Here is a 23,161-nt window from a genome sequence, read left to right as displayed (position 1 = left end):
TTTACTGCTCCGCCCCTACATGTGACTCGGGGTTTCTATGGCAACGCCGTATCAACAGCCCGGCGGCGGTGCTGCGAGTGCGCTTTCAAAATGACAGAAATGTCGGCGATGAGCAGGAAAATCATTCAAAACCTCGCAGAAACGCTGTCTAAACAAGTGAAACACTGTAAGTATCTGGACTGCCGCCCACTTTTCTACTAACAGACACTAATCGACCACAGGAACACTATAGCTAGAAGGAGCCATCTATCAACAGTACAGCAGGGCGCTAAAGGGGGATTCCACCAATTTTTCAAATTTGTCGTATGTTTCAATCGTTGCTATGTAAACAAAGCCCTTCAGATTGGTGTGGTGAGAAAACGCTGTGGAGAAACTTACCGACGGTTTCTTTACAGTGGTGGTGATATGAACAGGAGTCGCGATGTGACCCACAAAAATATAGCAATTTTATTCATTACGAAGAACTACCAGCGAAGCCACACGCGTCTTCTGACTTTTTATATATAACATTGACTGCAGGCACCCCTCCTCCATGAATATATCTTAAAAGTACATTTTGACCACATCTATCTAAAACACCATCTCAGGCACCAGGCAACAAGTTCATGACCATTTTCATTAAAACCTTTTCATAATGTAGCTTTTAGAGGCTCTAAGCGCTTTAGACGTCTGGTTATTATCACCACCACTGTGAACAATTCTGAGTCAGTATGTCTTTTTCTTTTTGATTGTCAGTCCGAAACTCTTTCATCTAAAAGTCTATCATCTGAATTACAAACATAGCAGTTCTCCAGACAGACAAAACCAGGACCTCCCATTCAAATGTTTGGAAGACAACAACAGTTAATCTTAAAGTTGCACCCAAAACATCTGTCAACTTAGTAGATAATTGATCATTGTGTGACCTAGTAAACTGCATTGGACTCCAGGTGCATATTCAACTTCAGCACTAAAGGCGTTCATTAATACTCATTACATGTCCTTTTCATTACATGTCAGTAACATTGTTCCTTTAGAAATTGTTTTGCCCCTAGTTGAAAGGGAACTCCTCTGTTACAGGGATTTTAACAGAGTTTTTTTTATATATTAATTAGTATTTTTACTTCTAATAATACTGGTGAGGAACAAATAGTAATTCTTTGTGTTTAATTATTATGTTCAGTTGGTTTATCTCCAGGACACCTCTCACTTTTGATATTCAGGGTGATGTTTAGGGTGACATCATTTATATTTTAGAATAAAAAGAGTGCTGAAGAACAAACGCCCGTTTCTATACTGATAGATGCTGGATTCGCTAAGACATTATGGATAAGACATTCATCTTAAGTTTTATAGGGAAGTCAAAACCCAAGTACTTAACGTTTTCATTTACATGAATTATTATTTCAGTTAAGTAATAAGTGTGGATTTTAGACTATTCTACTAACATCTGCTTTTATCTAAAAGTCTACAAACTGAACTAGAACCATTTTCATTCTCCAGTTAATAAAACAGAGGCAGAGTGCCTCATTCGACTCTTCAACGGTCTGCTGGGAGAGCAGACCGACAGGCGAGTGGGGCTCGGCCTGGACCGAAGCAAATTCCGAAATATCCTGCACAACACATTTGGAATGACAGATGACATGATTATGGACAGAGGTAGGGTCACTGGGGGTGCCTTGTGCTCTGCACGTAGAGGCTAACACTTGTAGAAGTGAACACACCTACAAGGCTAACATTTCTCTGACCCCCCCAGTCTTCCGTGCTTTCGACAAGGACAACGACAGCTACATCAGTGTTAAGGAGTGGGTAGAAGGACTGGCCATCTTCCTTCGAGGCACTATGGATGAAAAAATCAAATGTAAGAAGCCCGGTAGTGTGCGTGACCAGAGTAATGATCTGAACACTGCTTTCATGCTGTACTTCACCTTCTGACATTTTTGCCAGACTGTTTTGACGTGTACGACCTGAATGGAGACGGGTACATATCGAGGGAGGAAATGTTCCACATGCTGAAGAACAGCCTGATCAGACAGCCGACCGAGGAAGACCCTGATGAGGGGATTAAGGACCTTGTGGAAATAACTCTGAAGAAAATGGTGAGGAAAAAAGAGAAGTGGTCCAGCATAGTAAGAAGATAAAAAGTAACAATTCCACTGAAATTGATTCTGGTTTGGGTGTTTAGGATTATGACCATGACAGCAGACTTTCATGTGCTGACTTTGAGAAGGCTGTGAGGGATGAAAACCTGTTACTAGAGGCTTTTGGAACCTGTCTTCCTGATGCAAAGGTAAAATTATACATTACTAATGGCTACTGGTGTTGATGATTTATATAAATACAGCAGCAGGAGATAAATGAATGAGTTGCAATCATTTAATGTTCTTGTAACAAGATATAAGACATATGCCACATAGTGAATGGAATAATGCATTGCTCTACCCACCTTGGTGGGTCTTTCAATATTGCTCTACCTACTTCTTTTAATATGAGATTGATTTTGCTGCGTAAAAATGTAGTAATAAATCTGTAAAAATGTAATAAATAAATCTGTTCACTGTAAATTTTTATTACAGAGTATTCTGGCATTTGAGCAACATGCATTCCAGGAGCCTCAGGAGCGCTGAATCGCTCAAATAATAAAAGGAGAAAACTGTTATTTCATAACAAACCACCGCTCCAGTATAATGATAATAATAATGTAATGTACACTGAAGACCTGAGTAATGTATTGCTGTTGCAACTGCAAAACAAGTGTGATTAAATTCTTCGCCGTGGCTTTGCTGTGGTTGTCCTTCTCTCAGATGGAGTTGATGAAACCTACAAAAAGAAAAAGCAAATAATTGCAGACACGACACCTTTCCTTTACCATCATAATCCAGACTCTTTTAGTCAATGATGTAAAAAATAAAATAATTACACTACTAACCTTTGCCATTGTATGCCTGATTATGTTTGCAGTTTTGTTTAATGAATCATCTTCCATGTCCATCTTTGGTGGTTCTGGTAGTTTGGGTCCAAACAAGGGAGCATTTTTGTCTGCCACTTCTAACAAGTGTGTACTGTCCTCCATTTTCCTTTTTCTGTTTTCCAAATGTGCAGTCCTTGGTATAAACCTTGGTGCACTGGTTGGAAGACCTTTGCTTTTTTTAGTCCTTTCTCTTTCCTCATAGCCAGAAGACATCAACGGTGGTGAAGGTAAGGTCTGCTTGCAATGTCCTGAGGCACTAGGGATGAAATTATGTAAAGATCCCATTTTATCCTCTGTAGCTACATTTATCCCATGTACACTGAATGACTGAAATGAGTCTTTAGGAAACAAATATTGCTGGGGAGCCTCTTCACAGGGTGGTAATGGCAATAGTGCAAAGCCAGAATGAGTGCTAGAACTAGAACTGTCCCCCTGAGTTCTCCTAGGAAATGTCCTGTCTTCACATGCAGCAGACGGTGGAGTTGGTGACTCTGTACAGGCAGTCGGAGGGTTCACTATGGGTTGTGCCTGCTCACAGTCTTTATCTGTAACAAAATGTATGGTACAAGACAATTGCAATTGTTTGGTCACACAGGGAAAATAAGAATTCATATAAAACAATGTGCAAGGACTAAATACCTGTTCTTTGACTTGCTCTGTTAACATATCTTCTTCGGTCCTGCAACTTCTTTCTTGTGTCTTCCACAGTCTCATATTCAGGAGCATAACACACATGTAGCAGTCCCCCAAAGAAGCTTTTCTCATCTGTATTCCTTTTGGCAGCCCTGAACAATACAAAATACTACATCAATAATAAGTCCATCCCAGCTGTATAATAAAATATTCATCACATAACAGGGACTCATTCTCACCTTGCACTTGTGAGCTTTTGGAACTTGATGAGGTAAACTTCAGTGAATTGTTCAGCAGGATATTCATCCAGTACTCTGTACTCTTCAATCACTCCATAGAGAGCAAAGAGCTGCACCAGCTCATTCATTACCCCAATAGCAGGCACTCCTTGGACCAGCAGAAACCGAGACTCCAGATTAATTGTGTACACCTAAAGATTTAAAAAGCAAAGCATATGCTGTAACTACAAGAAAACTACAAGCACTGTGGGTTTTTTTTACCTGCTACAGCAGATGAAATTTAGATAGCTATTGTTACTGCCAGGATGAAGATCACCTCTGTATCTATCAGCTTCTATATCAGTAGATTTCATTATGGCTGTGGGGGTGGGAGGAGTGTGAGTTCCAATGGCTCTGATGTATTTTGCACAACACATCCTGGATAGTTTAGTGTGAAAATAGTGATGGATGTAAGCGATGTAATGCAGCACTACAGAACATTATGTAACATGACAAATAACATTAATTGCTAGTTTTAGAACAGAATGCCCCTTAAATTACACACGATATCCACACATACGTTCAACTGCTCACACAGTTTGCAAAATCTCAGTAAAAAAGCTTTGCCAATAGAATGGCATACTATATCACCAATCCTAATGCCAAGCGTCAGCGTGAGGGGTATAAAGATCGATAACCTTGTGATGAAGTGAAACCGGATTCTGAACACCACTGAACAGCTATGGGATGAGATGGAGTGACGTTTGTCTACATTTTCCAACACCAGCACGTGACCTCACTAGTGCTCTTGTGGATGAACGCAATCCAGTTCTCACAGAAACGTTCTAACATCTAGTGCAGTGGTTCCCAATCCTGGTCCTAGAGGACCCCTTGCCCCGTGAGTGTGTCAGAGCAGATGAACACAAAAATAGGCAGGGCAGGGGGTACTGCAGGACCAGGGTCTGGAACTTGTAAGTTATATGAAACATTCTTAAGTAAGGAGAAAGGAGGATGGCCAACGCTGAAGAGCTGGAACAAGTCAGTGATGGGATGCTTGGCTAGCTAGGAGGCTGAAGTTGGCTTTCTGTTCCAATTTTCCCGTTCCACCTTAAATGGTGCAGCAGTTACACTCTGGCCGTTACTTTCAGAGAGTAACTGTGTCACGTTTTGAGATGGAAATGGAAATTTTTCGAGTAAGACGCGGACTTCGTTCAGCTCCGTTGGCTAGCTAACGTTGCTTTTCGCTCATTCAGCGTATTTATTTCATTTAGAGGCTCCGACAAAAATACTATACTGACCTTAACTGCTTTTGGTCTCCTCCCCTCTCTATACTTTGGCCGTGTGAGACAGACGTTTTGCTGCTCATGATGTTTGTACACTTGCGGCGTATCCCACACAGAGCTCCCCTTCTGAGCCGCCATGTTTACCCTCCGTCACCACCGACGCACAAGCGAAACCCATACAGGCTAAGACCTTACTAATCGATCTAAGCCGTTTCTGGGCATTTACAGTAAAAGCAAAAGAATCTCAAATCTCATATTTATTGCATTTTTGTTTTAATAATTAATAAATTTACATAACAAAAATGCTGTATTATCCAAAGCCACTATCACAATTCAGGTTTGAATGTCTCAAGAAATCCATAATTATTTTCTAAGCAAAGCCGCGCAATCGGCAGCTTGATTGGTCAAGACTGCTTCTGATTATTGACATATCTGGCATGGCGTCTCAGCCACTGTAGTCAGGTTAGCCTGCTGTTACACACGAGTATTAATTTCCATAATCATCTAGAAGTAACAAGTGTTTTTGAACGCATCTGCGTGCAATGTTGGGGAGCTGCGGAATACAGCCAGTCACGCTGGTCTTCAACAACTCAAAAAACTGCTTTCTTCACCTGCCATCTAAATTAGTCACTCAACTGTCTTTACAGGAGGTGTGTGTGAGTAGTTAATAGCATGCTGAGCTGTGCGTGCGGCTTTAGTAAGGGTGCACTTTAACCCCGTCTTTATCAAATGTAGTCCCAGGCCCTGGAGCTCTCCTGGGGATGTGCAGCTCCTGTGTTCCTCAGCTGGATAAGAAGCCACACATCATTGCAAGAGAACAGGGTGGAGCTGAGCAGACAGTTAGGGGAGAAACTAGGACTACAGGAAGGAGAACAGGTAAGGTTAGAGGTTTGAATGCGCCCACTTAACAATGAATTCACCTCATTTGTTGTAACATAGAGGTGGGCGATACGGAAAAATCCAGTGTCACAATATTTCAAGACGATATTTTCACAGTGTGTCACAATATTTCTTTTTTCTGACACTAGAGGAATTGAAGCAGACAAAGAGGAACCAGGAGTGCTAGCTACATTTAAAGAGAACACTTGGATAGAAAACTATGAATATGATAATATCCTCAGAAAAGCATATTGTGACAAATTTTTCATGATAACGATAAATATCATCATGTTTCAGGGGTTCCTCCGGCCATGTGGTCAGGTGCAGTCTGTGCAGCAGGTGTTTGTAGAACCTCTGTCTTCAGATGACTGGGAGATCCTGGTGAGTCCCAGTTGGAAATATATTTTTTTTTGGGTAGGCTGGTTGTCACCGTAGTGCAGTTACACAAAAGTGATTGTCAAGATGCACATTTACACGTACTGTCCATTTTATTAGAAAGACTTTGTTCTTGCACATATTGACAGGTTTCTGAAGCCTGTCTGCTTCAGTGTCCACTGTAGAATTGCAGGCTGTAGTCCATCTGTTGCAATTTGTTAGCCACTCTCTGTTGACAATTGATCGGTTTGAATATTGGTCTACTGTTAACCAGATACTATTGGGTAGTGGGCTTTTCTCCGTACAGTTTTGATAGTTATTGACATGGTGGTAGCATGGTAGTGTGTGGTGTTGGTGTGAGTATCTCAAGAACAGAACAGTTTTTACACACAACACAACTGATGATAGGATACAAGATGGCTAACAGAATGACTAACAAAATATGCGTATGTCAATAGATGTGCTAAAGATTTTGCACCTGCAATCTAGGTGTTTCTAATAAAGTGACCAAATGGTGTATAAGTAGAATTTTTTATTTACACTAATTTATTTATTTACATAAATCATGATTAAATGTATAACCACATAATCTAATGTATTTCTTTCCAGGAGCTTCACAGCACAGCTCTGGAGCAGCAGCTTTTAGACCAAATTCGAGTCGTCTTCAGCAGTGGAGTGTTCCCTGTGTGGGTGGACCATCACACCATCATCTACATTAAGATAGGTTTGTATCCTTGTACCATTGTCATAAAGCAGTACTCTTAAACTTACTGTACTCTCTGTAAAACAGTGTCCCTCTTGTCCTTGTAGTCTCCATATCTCCATCTGTCTCTTATGGCCGACTGGAGCAATTCACTGAGTTGGTTGTCTCTCCAAAACTTCGATGTGGAGAGAGGCAACTCCCCCCAGTGGCTCCAGATCCAAAGAGCCAGGTCCTGCAGAGGCAGCAGAACTTTGACCTCACATCCTCTTCCACCACCTCCTCCCTTGGAACTGATTCTGTTCATGATCCATTCATTGATCAACTAGAATTCAGTCAGAGCCACTATGGTGGTCACTGGGGTGGAATAGCTGACCTGAGGAGTCTGGTGAGATATGTGTTCACAGGGAAATTTGAGCCAGCAAAGGAGATTCCTGAAGTCCCTACAATCCCTGTAATTTTCCCAGATTGTGTGCTAAGAGTGAGCAGATCCCCACCAAGTGCAATCAGACATCTTGACTCAAGTCACAGAGATGTTCACCTATTACCATGGGACTACCTACAGTACGAGTACAGGAGTTCACAACAGTCAGTGTTAACTTATGCTAGACTGTCTAAGGTACATTCTCCTAAAGAAGCGAGGGAGCAAGTCAAACTAACAATGGAGAAGAAAAAGAGTGGAAATGCCCCTCAGACAGAAAATGATGTCCAGGAACACATGAAAGAGTCTGTGGTGGTCAGGATGCTGTGCCATAATGTGGAGAAGCTACAAGCAGATCAGAAATCCTCCAGAATGGGAGAGATTTACTGTGGGAGGGTGTGGGTAAGTACTGTCCTATGGCACTTTTCTTCATAGTTCAAGTTAAGACTTGTTTGGTAGGGGCGTAACAGTGAATCGTGACATCGTGAGATCGCACTGAAAAACAAACTTGCCTGTGTCCATCATGGAGATATAACAATAGATCTGGAAGAATATGCTCTCTGTTCATTTCTTTTATGGGGTGGCTTATTCAGAGGGACTTACAATTTTGGTAATTTCGCACAGATAGGCAAAGGTAGAGTTAGGAGTCTTGCCCAAGGACTCTTGTTTTTATAGTGCAGGGTGCTTGTCCAAGCAAGGGATTGAAACCCTGTCTATAGTGTAGAAGGCAGAAGTGTTGCCCACTACACTATACCAACAAGTTGCATTGTTTGAGCACCAAAATTCACAACCTAACAACATACAGCTGCATGTCCATTAGTACACTGTACAACAACATTATTCAGTTTTTGATCAGAATATGGCACAGTAGAATATGGACCCAGTCAAATTGAATCATGGGCAGAGTATATTATTATATTTCTTTTGTTTAATATCCACAATTTGCATCCTTGCTTTTGTATTGGAAGGCTAACATAGCTACCGTGTAATGGTATTATGACCATGAATTCACTGAAATGGAACTTGTATGTTGTATGTTGAAGGGGTAAAAACATCAGCAGCCTTGTTGAGATTTTATATGTACTTAAGCCAGTGTTATAGAGGTTTTTTAAAAGCTACATAAAATAAAAGTCTATTTAAGATCACTTAATGTATTTAAGGCCAATGTGTGATTATTTAGGCATGCAGTTTGCTAATTGGTGGTTATAAGCTTCCATAAGCCTCCATTTTCCTCCATTAAATCTTAGCTGATGCTTAATTTTCATATAAATAATTGTGATAGACAGTTTAATTATAGCTACACTATATTTCCAAAAATATTCACTCATCCATCCAAATCGTTGAATTCAGGTGTTCCAATCACTTCCATGGCCACAGGTGTATAAAACCAAGCACCTAGGCCTGCAGACTGCTTCTACAGACATTAGTGTAAGAATGGGTCGCTCTCAGGAGCTCAGTGAATTCCAGAATGGTATAGTGGTAGGATGCCACCTGTGCAACTGGCAGTGGTATTGTAGCAAATTGGAAGCAATTGGGAATGACACAAACTCAGCCATGAAGTGATAGGCTATGTAAAATGACAGAGCGGGGTCAGCAGATGCTGAGGTGCATAGTGCACAGAGATCGCCAACTTTCTGCAGAGTCAATCACTACAGACCTCCAAACTTCATGTGGCCTTCAGATCAGCTCAAGAACAGTGCTTAGAGAGGTTCATGGAATGAGTTTCCAAGACCGAACAGCTGCATCCAAGCTTTACATCCCCAAGTGAAATGCAAAGCATCGAATGCAGTGGTGTAAAGCACCACCACTGAACTCTAGAGCAGTGGAGATGTGTTCTCTGGAGTGACGAATCACGCTTCTCTGTCTGGCAATCCGATGGATGACTCTGGATTTGGCTGTTGTCAGGAGAACGGTACTTGTCTGACTGCATTGTGCCAAGTATAAAATTTGGTGGAAGGGGGGATTATGGTGTTGGGTTGTTTTTCAGGAGTTGGGTTCGGCCCCTTAGTTCCAGTGAAAGGAAATCTTAATGCTTCAGCAGACCAAGAGATTTTGGCACACTCCTAACCCTTGTGGAAAGCCTTCCCAGAGGAGTTGAAGCTGTTATAACTGCAAAGGGTGGGCCAACATCATATTAAACCCTATGGATTAAGAATGGGAGGTCACTGAAGTTCATGTGTGTATGAAGACAGACGAGCGAATACTTTTGGAAATATAATATTATAAAAAATATATTGCTACTTAGTAGCTCCCAATTGAAACAGACACATCCTAGGCTCAAATAAACAAATATTACTCACTGCTGCCCCTAAAGGTATTATAGGACATAAGTAAGAACAGTGTGAAACCCATAAAATACCGCAATAAATTGTGTTTTCATTTTTCTTTTATGTGTGTGTCTGTCTCAATCTATTTTGACTGATTAAAAATCTGATTAAAAACTCCATAATCCTGTGTTGTTTACATAAACATGTGATTGCAACTGTGAATAATAATTGTGATCAGCCTAAAATAATCATGGTGAGCGCAAATAATTGCAATCTGGCGATTATATCATTATGTAGTTATCACAGGCCTAGTAGGAATTTTGTTTGCTAATGGATGATAATTCTGTAACACTCATTCTGAGTGTGGTAACTCAAATTTTCTGTAAATGAGTAGTCTTTCTCTTCTCTCTTCAGATTCCAAACATTTTGCGAAGCAGGCTGAATATAGACCCACACTCTGCTGTGAAAGTTTGTCCCATAAAGTGCATTCCTAAAGTAGCCCTTGCTGTCTCTCTTCAGCCATTACAACCCTTAGTGAGTGCATCTCTCTTCTCTGCAGTACAGTGTGTACTGACATTTCACCTTTTAAATATCAGAAGTATGTGTATATAATTTTGGACACATTGAAATAAGGGGCTTTCACTCTGCTGTGTGCTTCCTTTCTCCTGGTGTAGGCTGAGAGTGAGAGAGAGGAGGATGTTCAGTCTGCGTTTCTAGGCTGGCTGCATGCTCTGAGCCACCAGCCTTTAGCTTGTCTGACAGGTCGGACCAACATCATCCTCTTACGTTGCACTGAAGGTACAGACAAAGCATGTGTATTTAATACAATTTAATACTGTTTGTCTTCTTAATCCCATTTGATGCTTCTCTCTTCGTAGGAAACTATGAGTTTGTCTTGACTGTATTGAAACCTGAGCCTGAAACCCCAAAACAAGTGGATGAGATCTTTTTTTTATCCACCAGTGTACTGTGCAAACCAGACATACAGGTATGCTGATGAATGAGTGGATGGAACATTTGTAATTCATTTTCATGCTCTTACATGCATTTAACTGGTATTTGACACCAAAATATTCTGTTTCATGTTTATTATCTAGGTTGTTAAGGAACATCATACAAACCACACAAGCTCAGTACAAACTGCAGATGAGTCACCTTGTGTTGGATTTCCTTCCCTCAGCTCTCTTGGGTAAGTCATGAGTACCAACATTAGCAATGTTTCATAGCAACATAAACCACCGATACCAAACCTTGGCGAAGAAAAAAAATTTGGCGCAATTTTTCTTTGTACCAAGTTTCCAATGTTTTCCAAGGTATGCAGTCATATGGAAACATTTTAACAAACCCCCAATCAAATGACATGTTTTTTTGATTTTCGAAGAAAATAAATAAATGCATTTCCCACAGGAAAGAAACTTGTTTATGTACATTTTGTACATTTCACATCTTGGGGCAAAAATAAAATATAAAATGCACCATAACGTTTTCACATTTTATATATTTATATAAACGTTGGGACGCTGTGCAAAATGTACATAAATGCAATGATGGCAGCAACACATTCCACAAAAGTTGGGATACGACAACAAAAGGCTGGTGAAGTTGTGTAAAAACACCTGGTGGTTAATTGGCAACTAGCCAGTTACATGATTGGGAATAAAATGAGCATCACAGAGAGGCTGAGTCTTTCAGGAGTAAAGATGAGAAGCGGTTCATCATTCTGTGAAAGACTGCATGATCAAATAGTGCAGCAATTCAAGAATAATGTTTCTCAACGTAAAATAGCAAAGAACTTTTGCTTTTCGTCATCTACAGTACGTAATAACATTAAAAGATTCAGAGACTCTGGAGAAATCTCTGTATGCAAGGGACAAGAACAAAATTCAGTATTTGCTGGCCATGATCTTCAGGCCCTCTTGTCTATTTTTAATGCAGTGCCACATGATTCTGTAGTGTATATCACTGGTTGGGCTCAGGAACACTTCTGAAAGTTTGTTGAAGCCAAATATAAACAGGATCCAGAAATGCTGCTGCCTTCTCCAGGCTGATTTAAAATGGACTGAGAGGAAGTGGAAAAGTGTCCTGTGGTCTGACAAATCAGCATTAAAATTCTTTTTGGAAATCATGGACACTGTGTCCACACCATTCAGCTTGTTATCAGCACACTGTTCAAAGGGCAGCATCCGTGAGGATATTAGGGTGCATTAGTGCACATGGTGTGGGTGACATGCACATCTGTGAAGGTACCATTAATGCTGAATGATACATACATGTTTTGCCAACATATGCTGCCATCTAGATCACGTCTTTTTCCAGGAAGGCCTTGCTTATTTCAGCAAGACCATGTTAAACCACATTCTGCACATATTACAACAGCATGGCTCTGTATTAAAAGAGTCCGGATGCTAAACTGGCCTGCCTGTGGTCCAGAACTGGTGCATTATGAAATGAAAAATGGAACGTGTTGTTGGCATTAAAATTAAAATTGGGCATATATTTCTGGCTATATTTCTCAGTTTCAACATTTGATATGTTGTCTTTCTGCTATTTTCATTTAAAAATATGGTTTACATGGTTTGCATATCATTGCATTCTATTTATATTTACATTCTGCACAGCATCCCAATTTTTTTGGAAATGAGGTTGTATTAAATTCAGCAAAAGAAACAGTGATTTTGCATGAAAGTGTGCAGAAGTGTGTTCTCTGTAATGGGTGTGTACTGCACTAGTATCTTAATACTCTTAATCATACCGGATGGGCATAAGGATAGGGGTGCGCAACAATATCAGAGTCATCAATATCTGCAGATATTGGCAAATGTTTGGCATTGACAGATATTTCAAACTAACATTTGATGCCAGTTTTTTGGTACTTCAGAAAAGCAGAATGTTTAGGTGATGCCTGGCTACTTTAGCTGTATGTATTTTGCATTGTAACCCTATACAAATAAATGATACATCCCTCTGTACTGCTAATCAAGGTTGATCTAGTAACAGTTTCTCCATGTTATAAATGTTTATATATCAATGCTGGCATCAGCATCAGCAGATATACATTATATATGATAAATAATGGATTTTGGCACTGGCCCACAATTCCCATATCGGTGCATCCCTAATTCCTGATTTATGCATACTTCTGTGGATCTTATATGCTTGTCTTGACTGTGCCTGTCCAGTGGAGTGGATGACATCAGTGCTTCTGCTTTTGAGCACATCTTCCACAGTCTGATGGGGGGTCCTCTGTCCTGGGAGCTGGTGTCCAGTGGCTGCGGTCTCCGGAGTGGAGCTCTACTCATTACAGGAGCCAAGGTGACCACATAACACTAGACTCATGTTTGTAGACACCTTTTTATAATGACCAGTGTCAAATAAAGTAAAAAGCAGACCGCAGTACCATTATTATTTTCAATATTTTTTTTCATCATGTGGAAGTAATGGTGATCACAGTGATAGCTGAGAATGATAGAGTGTGATGAATCCTGTGGTTGACTAAAGGGCAGTGGAAAGTCTGCACTATCCAGGGCCCTCTGCAGAAAGGCAGCAGAAGAGCTGGATGCTCATGTTGAGGTGGTGGACTGCATAAAGCTTAAAGGTGGGAGGAAGCCTTTGTGCCTTTATGCTGTGCTGTTGCTCCTTCATTTTAATGGATACAGACTGATATTGAGTACATGAAATGATCTGAATCTTTCAGGCAAGAGAGCAGATACAGTGAGACAGAGACTGGAGGAGGTTTTTGAGCAGGCCGTGTGGAGGCAGCCTTCAGTGGTGCTGCTAGACGACCTGGATCACGTGGTTGGGGCAGCCACCTCACCTGAACAGGAGCAGGGCACGGAGGCTGTGCTGCGTCAGCACATCGCACTGAGTATTACACCACTCTAGCCTTCTCTCAGGCTACAATCACATTACAGGCTTCATTGCTTAATTCAGATTTTTTGCCCAGACCCAGTCTTTGGCTATGTGCGCATTACCAGGCTACTTTTTGCTTTAATGCTATTTGGACACTTATATCAGATCTCTCTATATCAGGCTTATGTGAGTGTAGCCTTTCCGCCTTGACATTTGTGTTTGTATTATAAGTACTGTTAACAGACCTCTTCTATGAAAAGACCCACATGCATACAAATACAGGCACCGCTGAAACAACATGATGATGTCAGTGATATGTGCAGAGAAGTGTTATTGTAATAACAGTCGCATCATGTCCATGTTTCGAATATCTGTCCAATTTAGGAACTCACATGAAAATGCCTCAAATCTGAGTTGATTTTTTGTGTCCACACTGCTATGACAAAATCAGACGAAAAGGCCAGTTCTGCTCTATAGTATGAACATTGCCCTATTCACATTTAATTGCTTTTTCTTTGAAGTGGTGTGGTCTGATAGTGCCCTTGTGTGTGTGTGTGTGTGTGTGTGTGTGCGCGCTGCTCAGGCCTGATGGATTTGGTAGATGAAGTAGTGGTGCGCTCCAGTCTCGTAGCTTTGCTGGTCACTGCGCACAGTGAGCACTCTCTTCACCCAATGTTGACCCAAGTACAGGGAACACACTTCTTCCAGAGCTTCTGCAAGATCCAGACACCAGACCAGGTTAGTTCACAAAGCTAATTACATACAGTACATCTTTACTGTATAGTTCATGTGGGTTTACTTTTAATTATGTAATTTAATAAAGTAATTTGCTTAGTAAAATAAAATCAATTACAAAATTGTATTTGCTTAAAATGTAACGTAAGTAATGTTAACTTTGTTATTATTGTTATAATTATTATTATTATTATTATTACTATTATTATTATTTATTGTCACTGTCTGGACCTTGTCTCTCCCTTTTTGTCTTTTTTTTTTTTTTTTTTTTTTTTTTTATAAATAAAGTCTCTATATTGGGGATGCAGGATTTTTTTCCAACAGCTTCAATGTAGGATTAGTGTATAGGCCACTTGTAAATGAAGTAATGTGTAAAAGGTGTTGTATTTGTGTGTCGTATTTGAATTTACATTCATAAGAAAGCTGTATGTTATGTAATTTGCTTTTCATCCATACATAAAATCTGTGTTGTTTTGTGTGTACAGATCAAGAGAGTGGACATCCTGAGATCCCTGATGGACAGTAAGAATGTCATATCTGAAAACAGTGTCATGAATCTTGATCTGGACACCATTGCCATGAAAACTGAGGGCTACCTTCCTCGAGACCTGAACCTTCTACTAGACAGAGCCATTCACGCCAGCATTGCGCATAACAGAGGCAGTGACACTGTTCAAGGCATGCGTTCAATCAAATAACACCTTACATTGATGATGTGGTTGTTGTTCTCCTGAAGATCTTCAACTCTGCTATTTTCTCACAGGTTTGTGTTTGAGCAGTAAAGACTTCCAGCAGGCTCTGCAGGGTTTCACACCTCCCTCCCTGTGGGGGGTGCAGTTGCAGACGCCCAGTGGGATGGGCATGGAGTGGGTAGGGGGTCTTCACCAAGCACGCCAGCTCCTGATAGACACTATCCTGCTGCCTGCCAAGGTAAAGCAGAGCTGGATGTTAAACAGCTTGCCAATTCTGTTTTGGTTATTTTTGTCAGCTTCATTTATATTACATTGTCATGTTATGTTACATACCATTATAACATATTACAACACACTTTTCAGTCACACACATACATGCAATCTTACTGATTTCAGAGCAAAGATACACTACTTACTTTAGAAGTTTAGAATCACTTGCCACAGTCCCTAGTGTCCCAATAATAATAATCAAAAATCAATGAAGGACAGGAGTAGAATATTATATAAAAACAAAGTGATTCCAAACTTCTCAATAGTATATGTACCAATTAATTTGTTACCTACAAACACAAATGTCAGCTGTTAAGCCAGAGTGATGGAATCTGAGCAAAAATTTGGAATTAAACAACAAGGCAAAGCAACTGTTTCCTAGCCACCAGTGCTGATATCCTGTATGATGTGTTCCAGTATCCTGTGCTCTTCTCCAGTCTGCCCATTCGCCAGCGCTCTGGGGTTCTGCTCTATGGAGCTCCTGGCACAGGCAAGACTCTGTTGGCTGGAGCTGTGGCCAAAGATAGTGGGATGAATTTCATCAGCATCAAGGTGAGTGTGTGGTGATGTGTGAAAAGCTGCTTGTATACTTGTTATTTGCTGGGCCTTAAACATATGTGGCTGACCAAAAGCCTAATTTCCATTACATAACATAACATACACAAATAGCCCTAGCCGTGCTGTGGATAGTGATGTAATGTGATGATGTTATCCTTTTTATTTATTAATTTATTTTATTTATTAAATGAGTGTAAAATGTAAATCTTTTGGTTAAGATAACATAAGACATGTACCAGCTCTCTTCTCTGTAGGAGGACTCTGTTCACTTTAGCTACAGCTATTGTTTTTCTCTGCTGGATTTGTTGTACCAACAACCTGTAATGCCAGTGCTGAAGAGGTTCCATTACTGTGCATTTATGTGGTGTTGTTCACCACTAATAAGTGTCACTGTATTAGTCATAGAAAGGATTGAGCTGTTAAGGACTGTGTGTTCTCTTAGGGTCCAGAGCTGCTCAGCAAGTACATTGGTGCCAGTGAACAAGCTGTGAGGAGCGTGTTTCAGAGGTTTGCATCACATTCACTACTAAAAAACATCCACCTCACCACCAAAGTACAAGCCACACGACAAAGCTGTTTACAAGTTGTTTAACAAACTGAAAAAGCTCAGTCTCTCTGTCTTTGTGTCTTTGTCTTTTTGTCTTTTTTTATACCTATTGATTATTACAGAGCACAAGCAGCTAAGCCCTGTATCTTGTTCTTTGATGAGTTCGACTCACTGGCTCCTCGCAGAGGTCATGACAGCACAGGAGTCACTGACCGGGTGGTTAACCAACTGCTCACACAGCTGGATGGAGTAGAGGGACTGCAAGGTGCACACCCAAATACACCTTCATTTTCAGGGATCTTTATAATTAAGCAATGCATGATGTCCAGGCCACTGAAAGTTATGAACATCTTTGACATTTTCTTGGAATTCTGAGCTGGTACAACCTACCTTCAGTGTAACATTGGCCCTCTTGACATTACAGTAGATCACAGTTGTCAGTGAAAATGGACAGTAAATGTCCAAAAACATGCCGTCCATGGCTTTAAGATGCACAAAAGTGATTATATTTGTCTTGCAGTCTGGCTTCTTTTAAGGTGGAGTGTTCGTCCATATCCTGAATCAGCCCTAAAATGCTGTTAAACATGAACAAGGGCTTAAATGATTTTAATGTAGTGATTACATCAGTTCATATTTGGCTGGTTTAGATTCAGAAAGTAAAAGAGTTTTGTTCCAGCTGCCTGGCTTCTTTAATTAACTCAAACCAGAAGCATAGGTATCCAGGCAGTTGAGACAAAATCCTGGGGAGGATTATTACTCTCTGGACCTAAATTACCTACCTCTGTGTCAGTCATTAAAAAAAAAAAGACAACACGTAGCTACAGTAACAGTACAGTACTACCAAACCATACCAATTAATTACCAAACCATACCAAAGTTAGCTTGCAAGCTTTTTTTTTTTTACTAGAAAGCATGTTTATTTTCACCCTTATAACCAACCATGACAGGTAGTATGATATTACCACATCACTGCCATGCTGAATCAGGTTATTGGATAGTGAAACAGGTTCTGTGGATATTGATTAAGAGGATCCTTGGTCTGTCAGTGTAAGGAGCAGCCTGCAGTCTATATTTACAGCTTCCTTTTTCTGCATGCACTGAAAATGCTCTTAGAGGGTATGCTGGTGGTGTGAGAAAGCAGCCCCTCATGATAAAGTCAGTTAAGAAAAGTCAGTAGCGTTGGATATGGGGCACAATCAGATGATGGTATTTTGTTAATGCTCATGCTATCAAGCCTAGGATCAAGTTCCAGTTTCTACACTCCATAAATATTTATGTATCCACAGATGTGTGTGTCAATAAATATTAGATATCGACCCGGACCCCAATACACGTATCTCTACAACTTTTGATAGCTGCTGTCTTGTGGAAATCAAAATTTCTGTACAGATGTGCAGCTAATGTTTTACTTTACTATGATGTGTCACAGGCTATGACACAATTGTGTCTTAGTGCTCCTGTTGAGTGGAGAATAGATATCAAAGTGTAGTCTGCAGTCTCATTCAGAACTGCTATATTTTTTTTCAGGAGTATATGTGCTGGCTGCCACCAGTCGTCCTGACCTGATCGACCCTGCCCTGCTGAGACCTGGGCGGCTGGACAAGTCTGTTTACTGCCCCCCTCCAGACCGGGTCAGTCTTAAATTACTTGTTTGGAAAACTTTCACTTTCACTTGTTTTGTGAAGTAGATATGTGAATGAAATCTACAGCCCCTATGGAGAGAAAGAAGAAAGAATTCATCTTTACAAAGGTTTTTGTTTTAACGAAGGCTTGAACTGCTTTAGATTTCTAATATCAAATGTCAGTGTGAATTTTGAACATTGTTAATGCACATATAAAGAATTCACAATTGTGCAAGAGATTTTGCAGAAATGGTTAAATTATGTGTAACTTTATGTATTTAGATGACTGTCCTTTCCTTTTTATAGTCTAGTAACATACTTAATCAAAATGTCTTTATTGCTGTCCAGAAGCCCCACATTTTTAGCTTTGAATCATGTCCTCTAACCAATATGAGCATAGCACTCCCCTCCCATAAAACAAATACATGTGATCTGAGCTATTTCAAATAACAACCTTTTAACTTATGAACATAAGCAGCATACATAGCCAAATAACACGATATCTGGCCAAATAGCTTGACCTTGACCTATAATGACCTTTCTCTTGATGCATAATCACATCATTTAGGCTACGTTTACACAGCAGGGAAATATGGCTCAAATCCAATGTTTTTCCTCAAATGTGACACAGATGTGCCATTTGTGTGTCAGTGTGAACAGCAAAAAACACATTGAATCTGACATTTTCAATTCCGATATGAGATACTGATACTGAAATCTGATCTGTATCCGATCTGCGGCAATGCGACTCCGTCTGAACACCCAGATCGGAATTCAGGGACTTTTACGTCAATCCAAATTGACATTTGTCATAATTTCTCGCTGCTGAGACACAAGCATTTAGGCTGATGTTTCTGTACCAAAAAATGAGAAGAGACTCATTGCAGCCACTCCGTGTTTGAAGAGGCTTCAAACAAAACGGCCAAGGGCAGCCTGGGGAGACAGAGGCTGCAGCGTCGGAGAACAGTTTAAAGAATCCGAGGACGTGAACCAAAGAAGTGGCCGAATACCGGGCTCTTTTTTACAGTGAACTTGAACACATTGTGGGTGATGAGTCCAGCTGTCAACCACTGGAACTTCATAATAGCTCCTGTGATGCTGGCGACAGGCGTCCGCTGGCCGTCATGACTGTTTACCTCCAGCCAAAAACAAAAAAATCAGAGCATTTACCTGCTGTGTAAATGTAGCCTTAGACTGTGTAGGCTGAGATTTGCATTGATGGTGACATGATGGTCAGTGGTGTGGCTTCCAGGAATCACGGGTGGAGATTCTTAAGGCCCTGACTCACTCAGTGCCGCTGGCTACAGATGTGGACCTGGAACAGATTGCTGTGGCCACTGAGCTTTTCACAGGAGCTGACCTCAAAGCTCTGCTCTACAATGCCCAGCTGGAGGCCATTCACAGCAGTTTGGGACCTAGTCTATTGCCTGTAAGTTACCTGCAGTTCACAGTGGTGTCTGGCTATATTCTAATGTAAAAAGGTGACATTTAGAAACTATATAAACGTTTTAGAATGTGGAAATGAATGAATGCTGTAAAAGCTGTTGAGGTCAGTATTCCCTCTGTTCTGATTCAGGATCTGGGCTCAGGATCGGACAGTGATGTGAGTCTGTCCTCGCTGATCTTCCTGAACCACAGCAGTGGCTCTGATGACTCTGCAGGGGAAGGTGAGGCTGGGCTGGAATCCTCTGCAGCAGTGCTGCTGGAGCACAGTGAGCTGGCCGCTGATGATCCCCGCCACAACATCTGGCGCCTCTATTTTGGCAGCTCCTTTGAATTAGAGCTGGGCAACCACTCCCCGTCGGAGCTGGTAAGAGGTGGTTTATTGCAGCACTTTTGATTGGAATGATTTTCCATCTGGGTTCTAGAGAGTACACACAGCATCTCAGCTTCAATTCTGAATTTCTCAAAACAGCAGCACAATCACACTTCCTTTGAGGTTTAGTCTTCTTTCAAAATATCTTTAATTAAGAAAATTAAGATTAAGTAAGAATAAATACATACAAAGGTTATTTATGAACCAATATTATGAGTAAAAGTGTCTTATGTTAACATCTAAGAAACAAAAATCTAAATTTGACCTTTTGTATTCCTACTTAGTTCATGTCTTTGGTTATATTAAGTAAAATTCACTGTACTATAATTAAAAGACTAAAAAAACTTTATTTTTTTAAATAATATTTAATCAAAGTGTCGCTTACCTTCAGAAATGTCATCTGATATTTGATTATCACCATCAGGCAGGGAAAAACCTAACAAGCAGTACTGTGTTTCATCTCCCTTGTCTTCCACTCCCCATCTATTATTGAGCGAAGCACTCAGCTATCTCAGCTCCCACCCTGATACAGCGGTACTCAGAAAAATGTCACAATATGAGGGACAGTGTGTTATGATTTTCGATCCATGCTCAGCATGTTTAACCTAAATAATGATTTGACAGAAACGAGCAGCAGCAGAAGCAGAAAAAAACTGAGGAGCTGAAGAGCTTGGTTTTGAGAGAAGGACTGAAAAGTCTAGTTTGTAGCCACTGAAAAAAGTGTATAGCTTTAATTTTGTGTTATGTGTTTGGGGAGAAAAAGTTGTATGTCACCTGCAACCTTAGCCCTACCTCCAGCATCCTTCCTAAAGCCAGGGTAGCACAGACTGTGCTACATGTTTTAATATGTTAAGTTGTGGCAGCAACTGATTTGTTTTAAAACATTTTTGAAAAGTGTCCCCAAACCTTTGACAGGCAGTATATGTGATGCAGTGCTGTTACAACGTAAATGAACAGTTTGCTGTAATAGGTGAAAAATGGTTCAATCCTCAAAGTTTGATGTTTTGCTCTCCAATATTGTGTCCTCTGCTCCCAGAATTCACAGTGTCTGTCTGTTCAAAACTCTACCACTCATGACCTGACGGGTGCATCAGTGAGGGACACAGGCTGCCTCTATGGCCCAGTCATCATGACCTCTCTGCAGGAGGGCTTTCAGGAACAGAGCCACGAACAGGCCGAACGCCTCAGAGCTGATCTCAACACAATCAAAAGCAGCTACCGCAGGAGCCCTGTGAGTTAGAGTCCTGCATTGGCACATGTCTTATAGTTCTAATATTATCAAGGTGTTTAGGGGCATCTAGAGCCCACAGATACCATACAGGACACCATACACAGCTTACAACCTAGTGCATGTGCGTATGTTTCTAGGAGGACTCCTCGTCGGTGAGCACAGGCCCCAGTAAACCAGGTCTGCTGATATGTCAAACTCATATGACCTCAGCACTGGCCAGCACTAGAGCTTCCATCAGCAGACAGGACTGGAGGAGGTACAGTGAACTGTGAGTATCTGCTGTTTGAGATTTTTTTTCAAACAACAGATTTTTTTTATATAAACTATTAATTAAAATGTATGACTATTGTTTTTGTTTGTATCTCTCTCAGCTATGAATCCTTTGGAGCCTCAAGGGAGGGCAAACCTCAAAATACAGGCCTGTTTACACCAGGGCAGCGAGTAACCCTGGCCTAATGAGGACTATACCCACACCTAGTCTGTATACTGAGTACACATTGAGGCCTGTTTCATGCATACTACTTCAGCACAGGACATCTTGCTTGTTATTTCAGTGCTCATGTTAAGAGGTTAGACCGTGCACACTGTACTGCATAGCAATTGCAGAACCAAAGCAGCACTGTATATAGAGACAGAGGTCTTCAAATCCTGGCCTTGAATTCAGTTTCCAGTCCAGGATTTTGTAAATAACTGGAAGGTGAGGCACAAAGTGGCCAGTCTCTTACATTAACACTTCACCACCAGTGTTTACAAAATACAGGACTGGTAAACTGGACAAATTTGAAGAGAATGTAGAGAATAGGTAACATTATAAACAAATGAGAAAGTCTACAAAAAAATGATAAAAATATCAAAACATGCATTTTTGTCATTAATGGCAGTTATCAAGCAAAATAATAATTTAATGTCTTATGCTAAAAACACATTTCCTGTATGTAAATAGGTTTGATATGATTGGGTTAACAGATAAATTGTGTACTAATTATGTTTTTATTAAGCAAAATAAAGTACCTGAAATGTGGATGTCTGTAGAACTTGGTTAAGTACAGGTACGTAAACATCAATGTGTTGGTGGTTAGCGCCTGCTCGCTGTAGAGGTCACGCTGCCACTGCGCTCATGTCATACAGAGGTATTATGTGTGTAACAGGCCTCAGTGTTCAATGTAGAAAAGCAGTAATGGTGTAAGTAGTGGATGTGAATTCTTTAGGAAAGTCATGAAATCTTGTATGTAGGGCTATTTGCTGTTCTCCTTTGCCTTAATGAATCAAAAGTTTCAGCCTAAGCTTTAATCATAGTCATGTTTGATGATGATAAATATCTACATTTGAACTGTAAATTATGTAAATGACCTTTCTTAAGGTAGACAGTTTAATAATTCATTTATTTTCTATTCTTATTAAGATTTTAGGTAATTGTAATGTATTTAGGAAATGCTTTGGGAACATTTACACTCTAGACTGTAAATGCAGAAGTAAATGTGTAATCAAATAACAGGTATGTATATATGTGAATTACTAACTTCATTAAAATAATATTGATTTATTATTCATCCGCAGTGTTTTAATTTGCTTCCTCCAAGTACTTTGCCTATAACCTTCTTTACATGCACACTTTCATCAAGGTCTACCGTGTTATTTACAGAACTCTCGTTCGTGCAATTACTGACACAAAACCAATTACTTAACAGTTGTACTATAATAAACCAGAGGGCCTTGAATTAATCTCAGTTTATTGTTACACTTGATATTTATCTATACCAGCAGATGGCAGCATCTTACAAATAACTAAGGAATATCTAATGTGTAGCAGACTGCCAGTATACTCATCATATTGATTAAACCATCAGATGGGGTTACTCACAGCATAAATTGACACACTTTTGAAAACCCACTAGACCCAAACATTTGCTTAACTGAACCCATGAACACTTTCTGAAAACTTAATGAATTTGTGGTTTAGTTCAAATAATAGCATTGATGTGAATAACTTGAATTTCTTAGTGCGTCAAAGTTGTCTTCGTGCTCCTCCACAAGCCTTTTTAGACACGCGCTGTAGCTGAAGCACATTTTCTGCACATTTCTGATTGTCGTTAAATGTTCAGAGCACACTCTCCA

General features: G+C 40.3%; 3 protein-coding genes across 3 annotated transcripts; 2 read left to right on the top strand and 1 right to left on the bottom strand.

Annotated features, from left to right (window-relative positions):
• Positions 1-37: 37 nt before the first annotated feature.
• efcab1 (EF-hand calcium binding domain 1) lies at positions 38-2,907 on the top strand. The gene is made up of 6 exons (XM_017692818.2): positions 38-166; positions 1,483-1,638; positions 1,736-1,840; positions 1,927-2,078; positions 2,165-2,269; positions 2,556-2,907. The coding sequence occupies exons 1-6, from the start codon at positions 91-93 to the stop codon at positions 2,604-2,606; spliced, it is 645 nt and encodes a 214-aa protein (XP_017548307.1). The 5' UTR covers positions 38-90; the 3' UTR covers positions 2,607-2,907.
• Positions 2,338-5,234, bottom strand: rbm48 (RNA binding motif protein 48; the record flags this gene model as incomplete). Its single annotated transcript, XM_017692804.1, has 5 exons — positions 2,338-2,799; positions 2,909-3,495; positions 3,590-3,735; positions 3,823-4,013; positions 5,100-5,234. Coding segments are annotated over 5 exons (1,119 nt in total), but the record flags the coding sequence as incomplete, so codon positions are not given.
• A 269-nt stretch (positions 5,235-5,503) lies between these two features.
• Positions 5,504-22,602, top strand: pex1 (peroxisomal biogenesis factor 1). The gene is made up of 24 exons (XM_017694794.2): positions 5,504-5,734; positions 5,820-5,960; positions 6,261-6,344; positions 6,948-7,062; positions 7,149-7,861; positions 10,141-10,260; positions 10,401-10,524; positions 10,605-10,714; positions 10,824-10,915; positions 12,906-13,038; positions 13,225-13,321; positions 13,421-13,591; positions 14,159-14,313; positions 14,796-14,988; positions 15,074-15,240; positions 15,690-15,824; positions 16,273-16,337; positions 16,500-16,642; positions 17,905-18,008; positions 19,252-19,428; positions 19,576-19,809; positions 20,852-21,046; positions 21,184-21,314; positions 21,418-22,602. Exons 1-24 carry the CDS (start codon positions 5,627-5,629, stop codon positions 21,500-21,502), a joined length of 3,792 nt encoding a protein of 1,263 aa, XP_017550283.1. The 5' UTR covers positions 5,504-5,626; the 3' UTR covers positions 21,503-22,602.
• Positions 22,603-23,161: the final 559 nt, after the last annotated feature.

The sequence above is a fragment of the Pygocentrus nattereri genome, chromosome 27 (genome assembly GCF_015220715.1).
Source record: "Pygocentrus nattereri isolate fPygNat1 chromosome 27, fPygNat1.pri, whole genome shotgun sequence".
In the NCBI taxonomy this organism is placed as follows: Eukaryota; Metazoa; Chordata; class Actinopteri; order Characiformes; family Serrasalmidae; genus Pygocentrus; species Pygocentrus nattereri.
Note: the sequence above shows the minus strand (reverse complement) of the source record. Positions and strands in the feature narration are given on the sequence as shown.

What these genes read in the sequence shown, in the direction of transcription:
- pex1 (XM_017694794.2), top strand. Translation starts at nt 5,627, where the DNA reads ATGTTGGGGAGCTGCGGAATACAGCCAGTCACGCTGGTCTTCAACAAC. An exon ending in CCTCTTACGTTGCACTGAAG is followed by an intron (nt 10,525 to 10,604) that starts GTACAGACAAAG and finishes CTCTCTTCGTAG; the next exon opens with GAAACTATGAGTTTGTCTTG. An exon ending in GCAGCTACCGCAGGAGCCCT is followed by an intron (nt 21,047 to 21,183) that starts GTGAGTTAGAGT and finishes GTATGTTTCTAG; the next exon opens with GAGGACTCCTCGTCGGTGAG.
- efcab1 (XM_017692818.2), top strand. Translation starts at nt 91, where the DNA reads ATGACAGAAATGTCGGCGATGAGCAGGAAAATCATTCAAAACCTCGCA. An exon ending in TGACATGATTATGGACAGAG is followed by an intron (nt 1,639 to 1,735) that starts GTAGGGTCACTG and finishes TGACCCCCCCAG; the next exon opens with TCTTCCGTGCTTTCGACAAG. An exon ending in CCTGTCTTCCTGATGCAAAG is followed by an intron (nt 2,270 to 2,555) that starts GTAAAATTATAC and finishes TTTTTATTACAG; the next exon opens with AGTATTCTGGCATTTGAGCA.